Source organism: Gossypium raimondii, chromosome 1 (assembly GCF_025698545.1).
Source record: "Gossypium raimondii isolate GPD5lz chromosome 1, ASM2569854v1, whole genome shotgun sequence".
Classification (NCBI taxonomy): domain Eukaryota; kingdom Viridiplantae; phylum Streptophyta; class Magnoliopsida; order Malvales; family Malvaceae; genus Gossypium; species Gossypium raimondii.
The window spans coordinates 31983056-31995462 of NC_068565.1; the positions used below are offsets into that span (position 1 = coordinate 31983056).

Consider the following 12407-nt stretch of genomic DNA (forward strand, 5'->3'; position numbering starts at 1 on the left):
CCTTATTATTGTAAAAATGTTGATAATAGTATTTCATTATATTAAATTTCTTCATGTTTTTTCTAGCAATACATAAATAGAATAATAATCAAATTTACTTCCATTAATTTTTATTATTATTTTAAATATAATGATTTATTTGGTCCTCTAATTTAAAAATAATAATTTAATCTTCCATTTAATTTTTCACTTCTTTTAGCCTTTAAATTTATATTTTTTGTTAAATCATCCCAAAATAGATAGAAAAATCATAGACATGAATTGTACGTAGATAACATATCAACATTTATAATTTTAATTTTTAAAACTAGTTTTTATAAAATTTTAAAAATTAATTAAATGTTGACGTATATCTACATGTATGTCATTTTTCATTAATTTCGAGGTAATTTGACAAAAGAAATAAATTTAAAAATGAAAATTAAATAAAACCTTTTATAAAATTAAAATTTAAATAATTCATTATGCCTTTCTTTTATTCCATCTAGTAGTAAGAGAAGAGACATTATTGTTTCAATATATTTATTGATTTGACCATCTAATACCTAATCCCAACACTAATAGTACCAGTTTGTTAATTAATTAATACCCAAAATATTCTTATTCGCTCAACTTTACATCGCACTCTACTCCATTTATTTTCATCTTTCTGGAAGTACGGATATTCACCAAATATTTTCATCCATTACTGATTAATTAATTAATTAATTATTATTTTAAAATTAAGGGTAAAAGTCATCTATAACTTCTTTTATAACAAGTTGTTTATATTAATAATTATTGAGTGTAATAGTAAAATATGTTGATTTAATCTGGGAGACAAAGTCAAAAGTTTTTTTGTGGGACTGAAATTAAATTGTATATTTTTACAATAATAAAATGTAATCCCATCAGATCATATTTTTATAATTTTGAAAAGATTAAACTAAATTCGAGGGAGTAATCTATAAATTTTAGTTAATACATTTCCAACGGTTTTAAAGATGTAATTGGAGGGACTCTTACTGATCTATCATAAAATTTTATGTCATTGATTTCAAAATTGGAATCTGAAATTTTCCAAATTTTAACTATAAGCAGCAGCAAGGTATTTTAGGTAGGAATATGTGAAATTAGAGGTGAGTGATAGAATTGGGTCAGAAGATTTCAGTAAATCAGGTGGCATCCCTCCAGAATTATTGTTGGTTATGGTAATTATCGGGTTACTCATCTGCCCTTTTCCTCCCCATTCTTGTCTTTTGTTTCTCACTTTCTGGATTTTAATGAGTCCGTGACTGCCACAGTGTATCAACACTTTATTCCAAATGTGAATTTGAGGGAAGACTAAAATTTTATAATCGCTTGTTAAATAAAAATTTGGAGTTTAAATTTAATGGATAGAACAACGAGAAATTAATTTTAAAAAGATTAAAGATTTTAGAGAGCATTCAAAGTATATATGAAAAAAGATTAATGTAGGTGAGGAAACTCATTCCCAATTAACAGTTGAAGAGAAGAAGTAAAGAAACAGAATACAGAGTTTAATCATGTATCCCCCTCCCCCCGTAGCCTTTACGACTTGCCATGGAACATTACCTGCACTGCAAAGATAAAAAGAGTTCAACAGATCATAGTTTTCCCATGTGTTTGTAGAAAACATAATAAGAGTGTGGATGAGCAACACTCGTGACACTGCTGGCCCATAATTCTTTTTAGAAAAAAAAAAAAAAAACTAGTAGACAAGAAAAGAAACAAAAGACATAAGCACTGTTACTACTGTGAAACAACTCATGACTGCCTCATGCAAGAAAACATGTCAGAGAATTCAAAGAACACACACAAAAATAAAATAAAATACCTCCAAACTCCAAACTCCAAAAGGCAAAAACAGTAACCAAAGACACATTTACCTATGGAATTGAAAAAGTAATAAGCTTTTAATCATATAATACGTCACTAATAATATACGTACCTTTGTACTTTCTTCATATTCCTACCCCTTTTCTTGTTTTTTCTTCTTTGATCTTCACTGAAAATTCCCATTTCCTCCTAAACATTGGTGATTTGTCGGCGCAGTAATATTACTTCTCTCTGAACCCAAGGCGCTTAACCCCATCGCTTCTTGTTGTTGCTGTTGCTCCCTTTGTGAAACCCCTCCCATACTCATGCTTCTAACTATTTGCCCTACTCCAAGGAAGTCCCTGGTCAATCTATCTGACCCACCACCACCACTAACATTCAAAATTTGCGGCTGCTGCTCTACATGCTTTTCTTGTTCTACGCTGCTTCTATTTGCATATGGGTTTTCTTGTCCATGTCCAAAGCTAAATGTATTGGACCCACCTCCGGCTATGGAATTCATTAGTTCATGTAGGTTGTTCCCGGTGCTATCTCCCAATGTGCCGCCAAAGTTTGAGTTACCAAAGCTTCTCATAAGAGAGGCGTTTTTGTAGCTTGAAGTTGAACCCATTTGAGCAGCCTTTTGGAGCAATGCGGTAGCTGACATTTGGACTGCAATGTTATTGCTTTGAGCAAAGACAGAAGGGATGTTAGTGGTGATTTGGTTTCCCATTACAGTGTTTGAGAAGGGATCTGAGGCTTCGCTCGTCCCACCACCACCGCCTCCAGTTTCATTGTCGAAATGTTCAGGGGTCAGCAAACCTGATGATGTTAGATTGGCGTCCGGGTTGGTACCGTTTCCACAATTTGAAAGGAAGCTAAGATTGAAGAAACTGGGTGGTGAAGGAGTGTTGGTTGTGTTGTTTTGGATATCTTCTGGAAACTGCATCATTAGTCCCTGGTGGTACTGTTTGTTGTTTCCCAAAATCCCTTGTTGAGGATGATGCTCTTGATTAGACTCAGGCATGAAGAAAGCAGCTGAAGAAACCATGGATTGTTGGGGTCGAAAAGATGATGATCCCATTGATGGAGAGAGCAAAAGATGATCAAATTGGGTACTCCTGGCAACACCGCCAAGTTTAAAAATGTCACGGCCACCACTGTTATTACTAGTCTGGTCTTGTACTGATGACATTTGAGTTCCCACTTGAGATAACCCTAAGCTCATATTGCTAGTACTTCCATATAAATGGTTGCCAATGGAGTTGAAGGAAGGAGGTTGCCTTGCATTTTCCTGAGCCAGTGCATCACAAAATGCCCTATGTGTGATGAAACTGTCACGCCTGCAACAGTTATAATAGGAGGAATCAATTACATAACCAGCTGATATACAGATAGTACAAGATAAACAAAACAAAGGGCACGGGTTGAGATTGGAGTTCAATACAAAGTTTAAATAGCAACTCATGTCTGCTATGTCCAATACATCAAATTTTAAGATTTTGAAAGTTAGTTTGTGGAAAGGATCTTAGGCACATATGACTAGCTACCTAAATGGACACCTTAAGTTGTCAGGTAATTTGATTAATTACATTTCATTTTTCCCCCTATTATTTTCTGTTTGTCTCGTATTGCTGAGATATTATTCTACCCCAAAAAATGCAAGGATAAGAAAATGGAGATATGTAACGTTGAAAAGCTGCCGTTTGCTACATTGGACCAACAAAGCTTTTAAATGAAGTGTCATAAGTCATACTTTGCCTTTGAAGTATTAGGGTTCAAAAGAAAATGTGTAGTGAACCCTAAACAAGTCAAAAGAATGTCAACAAAACTTGGACGAACTACCAAGAGAATGTATTCAACCAAGTGAAAGACGATAAATCAAGATGCCAAATTCCTAAATCAATCAGGCCTCTAAAGCTCAAGTGTTTTTTTTTTTTAAGAGTTTAGAGGCTAAATTATCATGAAACCAAAAACCTCAACAAGTCTAGCTAACCCACAACATAACAAAAATGGTAACAACAACACTGTAAACTCTACACATGGCATGGCAGCACGTGAATAAGAGGGAGAAATAAAATGTAAAACAAAGAAAGGGCGGTGGTTCCTAGGAAAAACAAAAGATGAAACTGTTTTTTTTTTTTTCACAGAAGCTATCGATACTTTGTAATGAACACAACATGAGAAAATGGTGAATGGATGATGATATGTAATAGAACATAGATAGTAAGTATTTTTTTTCTGTATTATTAACTAACCTTGAGAAGAGAGTACCACAGTCACATCTGTACTCTCGAGTTCCACAGGTCTTTGAATGAGCTTTCCAGTCAGATTGCACGGCATACCTCTTAGAACACTTCTCGCACTTCCATTTCTTCTCACCATGTTTCCTCGAGTAATGCTTTTTGATGCCTGTAAGATCACCAAGTGCCCTAGACGGGTCATGGTGGACGCAAGTGGGTTCAGGGCAGAGGTAAACCTTCCTCTTCACTTCTTTTGTAGTCTTCTGTCTAAGCTTCCAAGGGAGATTATGTCCTCTTCTGTGAAGCTGTAAGTTTTGCTCCCTTTGGAACCCTTTGTTGCATACCTCACAAATAAACCTGTTTGTTGCCATTAGGCTCTTGGGAGACAGTGCTATCACTTCCACATCTGGATCTGTTATCATATTCAAATTTGATTAATTGCAATAAGGATGAAGAAAGTTTTTGGATGATAATTGGAGAATCTTAAAAGAAAAAAAGAAACACATTCACCCCTTGTCATTCCACTAAAAAAAACTCTTGGAATTTAGGGTTTCATGTCCATATAAGGAACTTTGATCCTTCACTTGAATTATTTGTATACATCTAGCTGGGTTTATTAGTAGAATCTAATTATATATAAAAATGGGGATACTTGCTTGGTAGGACTGGTTGGTTTCTCTTTTTCCTCTGAGGCGGCGGTGGAGCTGGCCCCATAGCTGAAGTTGGTGCTGCTGTAGAATGCTGATGTTGGTCCTCTTCTCTAATTCCAAAAGGTCCTAACGAGGAAGATGCAGCCATCTCTAAGCAAAACCCCTTTTTTTTTCTTTACTTCTTTTGCTTCAAGTAACTAGTCCTCTTTATTTTTCTCAGCTATAAATCATCTACTATCTCCTCTCTTGAAAACCCATAATCTAACAACAACCCCACACTGAAATCTTATCTGAAAAAGCTGAGAAAAGGGCTTATTGAGATTTTTGAGTAGAATTGATTGATGAAAGCCCTAAAAAGGAAAAAAATATCTAAAAGACAAACTAAAATCAAGGTGAGTTGAAGTTTGAGAAGGAGGAGAAAGAAAAAGTAAGAAAAAAACTAACTCAGCTACTGTTTCTTTCTCTTGCTTTTAAATGCCAGATTGTGAACAAAGGTGTTCTTCTCTGATTTGGTGTCATGTAGTTATACTAACACATATACATAAAACATCCCTCAGCAGATTTCCCTTGTTTTCTGTTTATTAATTTTTTTTTTCTCTCAACCCTTTTTCTTTTTACCTGATTTTGTACATTTTTCTTTCAGTTTACAAAATCAAATTAACTTAGAGAGAGGGAGAGAGAGAGAGAAGCTTGCAGACAAACTTGCTACCATCACCCTTTCCCCCATTGGGCACTCACTGTAAATAATAATAAATAAAAAGAAAACAGGAAGTTTCAGTCTGGAAACAGAAAACCTAAAATGGATTTCTTTTTCTTTTTTGAAAATGAAAAAAAAATCAAAATTCAAAGAGAGTGTTGTTGTTTTACGTAGTAGTAATATTTTTTTTCTTGGGTTTTTCTCGAACATGCAAAGGGCAGGAAGAAAAGTAAGAAAAAGGAACTTACTACGAACTCAGCGCATAATCAGGTTGGGTCAATATATTTGTACTGAAGTAGGGGCCTGGATGTCACGTCGTGGAATGAAAATGGGTACTTCTGTCATTCTGTTAAGAAACTTTTTAATTGGAAAAAAAAGGAAAGACAAAAATCTCAGAAAAATACGTAATCCAACCACTGGGGAAATGATAAACGAAAAAGAAAGGTAAACTGCATAAATAGTCCTTCAATTATTAAAAACTTTAATTTTAGACACTTAAAATAAAAAAGTTTATAATTTAAGTACGCATGTTACACAGTTTATTCATTTTGGTCACCCTGATTGCAAACTTTAACAGAAATCTTATATGGAATTTTTTTTGACATGTGGACCAATCATTAGATGCCACAGGGCACAATTTACATTATCATAAATATTGCATACCACTTTAAAGGACTAAAATATAATTTATTCTATACTAATTATTAATCAAAATAAAAGAAAAAATAATAGTTAAAAAAAACTCAGAAATCCAAACCTCATATTCTTCTTCAAATTTGATTTTCGTGAAGGTTGTATTGCTATGATTACTTCAGCAACGAGTTCGCCTACTTTGGGATTGGATTATTTCCCATTTGGTAATTCACTGATTCCAATTTAATGAAAATTTCATATTTGACAATAATGGGTTCTTCCGTCATGGATCATATAAGATTTGTTAGTGCCGTTTCATTGCATGCATTTTGAGAAAATTAAGACTTTTTTTTCTTTAACAAACAAGGGTTGGATAATTGGATTTTAAGGTCTTAGAATTCATGTAGATTTCTTGTTTTATAGAAAATGAAGACTACTTCTTTCCGGTGTCATAATGTTTTTAATTTTTTAAGTATATGAACTTGTTCATGAATCGGGTTATTCGTTCAAGTTCGAATGTCCGTTCCAAATTTGAAAAGATTTGGGCAAAAATATTAGGCCTAAAAAATGGGTTTTGCCAAAAAAAATTAAGCTCATTTAAAATATGGGCCGGACTCAAGCTTGAAACTCAATGCCCGAGCCCGACCTGACCCGTTTTAAAGTTTATAATACTTTATATTATGTTATTTTTATATATTATGTAATTTAGAATACATTAAAAAATAAACCTATACTAAATATATAATACTACTCTAATTTAAACATTAAAATAATGTTAAGATGACTATATAAAAACTTTCGATAAATAAAAAAATATTAAATATTTTAATAATATAATATAAATATATTTATTAAAATTTTAGAAATAATCTAAAGTTAAATTGGGTTAGTCTTTTGTAAATATGAGAGGGTTTGGACAAAATTTTAGGCTCATATTCGGGTCGGACATGGGCAAGTGTAAAGTATGTTAATATCATACTTTACCCATGAATACCTCTACTGACAATGGAGAAGCCATGGGCTGATAGGGGCCCAGTCCCATTTAAAATGAATTTTTTTTCATTTAGACTCTTTTATAATTTATAAAATTTTAAATAAATAATGGTAAAAATTTGATTTAATCATTTAAAAATTATAAAGATAAACTATTAAAATAGTAAAATTATATTTTTACTATCGTAAAAATGTACAATTTAATTTCGTTCCAAAAATTTTTCTAACTTCACCCTAGTCTTGAAGCATTAATTACACAAATACATTATAAAAATGTCTTCTAATTTTTTAAACTGAAAATTAATAGTGAGATTAAGGTAGTTAAATGTTAATCAACATCCGCTGTAGTATTGTTTTCTTATTTTTCAAATTCTAAATTAAAATTTGAGAAGAGGAGGTTTGAATTTCTGGGGTTTTTCATATTGTCAAAATGAAAGCATGTGAAAATAAAAAGAAAATGAGGTAATATAATGAATGAATTTAACCAACAAATTGGTGGTTGAATTGATCATACCATCAATTTATCGATTCAATTAATTTAATTAAAATTATTAAAATTAAAAACTCAATTTAATTTAATTAATATATTTATTAAACTCCATCGATAATATATATTAAATATTTTTGTTTGAAGGGATAATTTCTGTTTAATTATTTATTTATTTTTATTTGATTGGAGTGGCAGTTTTTATTCCATGCCAGCTGCAATTTGTTTATTTATTTGTCAAAAATGGAATGAAATTAGCACCAAACGCCACAATGACAGCTTAACCGTAATCACAAACCTCATTGTTGAGTTATTCCGAATTAATCTCAATTAAAAAAATTAATATATATCATATTTTAAATTATAATTATTAGATGATATTTTTATCTTTTATCTTTTTATATAATTATATTAAAAAGCACATATTTATGGATCATTTAATAAGATTTTATATAAAGTTTTTATCACTTTACTTAGAACAATTTTTAAAAGAAAATACTTGTTTCGTAAACAATTGGATAAAACTTAAGGTAAATTACACATAAAAGCATTATTTTTTTAAAATTTACCGAAATAGACCCGGTATTTTATTATTTACCGGAATTGGCCATTTTCCCCGAAATCGCGTCCACGTCAGTGCGATGTCAGGGGATGTGTCAGCAAATCGCGTCCACGCCAGCGCGATTACTTACGTGGCAACAAATCGCATCCACGTAAGCGCGATTTGCTGACATGGAAGCAATAATTCATGAACAGTTTATGTTTTTTAGCTTGGAAAACTTTGAAAGGCTATAACTTTTGGCTCGGTTGTCCGATTGAGACGATTTTTTTTATTTCGAATAACTTTTCAAGATCTACGCGCTGACAAACAGCCGAAGGTGGTTTGCCGTAGTTTTCGTCGAAAAAGATCCTTTTTTTCCCTTGAATTTTGATTTTTTCGGTTTAAAATTGAATTTTGAAACATTCAAATCATTATTTTTATTTATTTGAAGTAAACACCGGATTTTTTTTTACATAATTGTTGTATTATTTTTTCTGATTTGACACGTGTATGGAATAGGTCCGATAAATCGTTAGATCGTAAGTAATATAATTAAGATAATAACAGTATTTCTATAATATGTTAATTAATTAGTTTAGCTTTGTCTTGGTTAAGATGCTTGCTCTTTTCTCTTAGTACCTTAGTTCGAATCTTCTTGCTAATAAATTTGAATCTTTTTGTACTTGTTGCATTTATTTTTTAATCAATTAACTCTTCAATATTACATTAATATATATTATTAGTACAATAGTATAGACGGATTGACAATTTGAACTACAATATTATGAATATTAACTACAATACATAATTTGAGCTACATATTACAGTAATACATTAATATGTATTATTAGGGGCAAAATACTAAAAAAGGGGGCAAATTACACATAAAAAGGGGGTATTTATACTTTTTTTTGACAGTTGGGTATTGTTCAAGCGCGGGCCGAAATCGCGTCCACGTCAGCAACTCGCGCTGACGTGGACGCGATTTCGCGGAAAATGGACCATTCCGGTAAATAATTAAATAATTGGCCCATTTTGGTAATTTTTTTAAAAAAAGGGCTTTTATTGGAAAATTGCCCTAAAACTTATTGAGACCAAATATATTTAAATATAAAATGTATATTTTTTAATAAAAAATTTAAGTTCATTTGTCTATATGTTGTGCATTTATTGGCGTGTTTCACTGGCGGAACGAGTTAAGCTATTCGCTTGAACCGACTAATCTAATTAAGGGCGGGTTTGGATGGACGATAGGGTGCAGTACGATTCATTTAATTTACTTTTTGTCTCACACTACAGTATCGTTACAGTATCTAATCTCACCACCACCACCACTATTTTTACACTAACTGTAGATAAACACACCGCTATCCAAATTCACCCTAATACGGTTTGAGAATTATTATTATTATTATTATTATTATTATTATTATTATTATTATTTCTTTTATTAATTTTCAATATTATCATTAAAACGTGTAAAAGTCTTCTATGAATTGTGAATCATAACTAAAAGAATATGATTAAACTTATATTAAATTTAGGATATCAATTAATATCACTTGGGTAAAATAAAAATATTGAAGGGTTTTACAATAAATATAAATAAATTTTATTTTAAAATAAATATTAATTATAATCAATAAATATAAATAAAATACAAATTTGATATAAAAGTTAAATGAGGTTTTGATTGAAATGATAAAATTGAGATAGTAAAATTATGAAATCTCAGGGTTCCAATTTTATGATTTTCACCATGTGTATACATTTTTCTAGAAATATCTTCAAAATGATATTTATTGCTTTGTAAAAGAAATGACTTTTGATTATTTTACAACCAAATTGATGGAGGACACTAACTCAGTCAAAGGCTCAATATATAGTATAAATAATAATAGGGATAATGCTAAATTTAGCTGTAATACCCCATACCCGTATTCGTCGCCGAAATAGAGTATGAGGCATTACCAGATTTTACCGAATAAATTTTTCGCAATATCCCAAAATTTTTTTTTTGAACTCAATATAACCCTTTTATAAATATCTAATCTTCCTTGCAATTTTAAACCAAGACTAATCCAACACAACCAATCCATTTCAACATATTTTTAAGATAAATTTAACATATTCATAAGATAACCTCATCACATACCAAAACCAAAATTTGTTAGCCATACCAATGGCTACCATACATTCATTTCACATTAACATTTACTTTACTAGCTTATACATGCCATTGATTTCCAAAATAAAGTTTCTTTATATACCGAAATATTGAGGTTGATAGTGTGATGCGTCTCCGACCAAATCCAACCTCCGAGCTCTTAACACTACAACATAGGGGAAAATGAATCAGGGTAAGCACTTTGTGCTTAGTAAGCTCATGTAACAAGAATTATACTTACCTAATATTTTCAATACAATGCAATAAACATTCATACATCCATTCAATGCATTATTCCCTTAACATGCACAAACTCAACATTCAAGTTAGTTCAATAATTTCCATGTATCAATAATATATACCATGATTGATGAGCTCATCAATTTCATGATTTCCATTCCCTTGTTATTTTTCCATATTTATCCCGTTGAACTATTTAGAATTTCGATGGATTTTCAGGGGTACACCTAAGTGTACAGATCCCGGTTCGTCAATTCATATTCATGTGCGCACATTTCCATTTCAGAGAGCACACTCCCGCGAACCTCATCCTTACAGCGGGATTACCAGTCCAAGCTGAATCCCCTGTAATATAAACTCATTGAGTATTGTCGGGATTACCAGTCCAGGCTAAATCCCCTGCAATGACAATTACTTTAATGAGCTTGGATCTAAATTACCAGTCCAGGCTAAATTCAGACCCTAATTTGGATTACCCGTCCGGGCTAAATCCATTTTCCACATATTCTTTGAGAGGGCTATATCAGTATAGGATCACTCGTCCGGGCTAGATCCTTTTTACCGTCAATTCCTTTTCAAAGATCCATCGGATTTTCCTTCCATTCAACCGGGATTTCTTCCCCTTTTTATCAAATATATTAATGTTTCATCAATTTTCATACAATTAAATTTCAAATCATATTCACATCAATAACAAACATTTCAAGCATTTAAGAATATAATTCAAGTTACACGAACTTACCTCGATACTTGTTCGTAAACAAAAATCTACTAATCCCGAACTTTTTCTTTTCCTCGATCTAGCTTCATATTTGAATTTTTTGGATCTAAATAAATAAATTTAATCATTAATCTAATACATTTCATGTTCATATGTAACATTCTCTATAATTCCATTATTATTTATAGTGCATTCAAAGCTGTCTCATTGAGCCATAGTCACTAAATTATTTATATCTTGAGCTACAGAACTCCAAATTAAGATACGCTAATTTTCCCAAAAACTAGACTCACATGTCTTCTTACCATAAAATTTTTAGAATTTTTGGTTTAGCCAATAAGTACAGTTTATTCTTTAAATCTTCCCCTATTTTAATGTTCGACAGTCCCGACCCCTCTTCACTAAAAATTAACTATCTCATTGTACAGAATTCAGATGATGTTCTCGTTTGTTTCTTTTGAAAATAGACTCATTAAGGATTTTAAAATATTAATTTAAGCCCCTAATTATTTTTTTCCAATTTTTTATGATTTTCCAAAGTCAGAACAGGGGAACCCGAATTCATTCTGACCTTGTCTCATAAAATCTATTATATCTCATTATTTACAATTCCATTGCTTACACCGTTTCTTCTATAAGAAACTAGACTCAATAAGATTTAATTCCATATTTTTTCATTCTCTAATTCAATTTACACAATTTATGGTGATTTTTCAAAGTTAACCTACTGCTGCTGTCCAAACTGTTTTAGTGCATGATATTAATTACCATTTCCCCCCTAAGCTTTCAATAAATGATAATTTCATCCCTACTCAATTAACCTCTCAATTGAGCTGATTTTTCTAAATTAACACTTTATTCCATCACTTTAAACTACTTTATAACCTTTGGAAATTAAAATTTTAGCACTAGACTTTAATTCCAAACTTTTTCACAATTAGGTCCTACAAATCAATTTCTATTGAAATTACCTAATAAAATCATCTCATAAACAAATTAAAGCTTAAATTTCATGCTATTTCATCATAAAATTACAGCACTCAACCATGGTGACTTTCAATTTTATTCATGAAATCAAAAACTAATGAATTTAGTAATAGGACCTAGTTGTAAAAGTCTTAGAAACACAAAAATTACAAGAAAAAGCCAAGGATTAACTCACTTGGTGCAAAAATTATGAATTACCAGCTTGAATAAACCGATATAACGTTTTTTGG

The 12407-nt window shown here is 31.3% G+C and overlaps 1 protein-coding gene across 1 annotated transcript; it reads right to left on the reverse strand.

The window, feature by feature from the left end:
* Positions 1–1392: 1392 nt before the first annotated feature.
* LOC105785593 (protein indeterminate-domain 5, chloroplastic) lies at positions 1393–5619 on the reverse strand. Its single transcript, XM_012611703.2, has 4 exons — positions 4718–5619; positions 4077–4473; positions 1952–3161; positions 1393–1580 (listed from the first exon to the last, which is right to left on the reverse strand). The coding sequence occupies exons 1-3, from the start codon at positions 4857–4859 to the stop codon at positions 2006–2008; spliced, it is 1695 nt and encodes a 564-aa protein (XP_012467157.1). The 5' UTR covers positions 4860–5619; the 3' UTR covers positions 1393–1580; positions 1952–2005.
* Positions 5620–12407: the final 6788 nt, after the last annotated feature.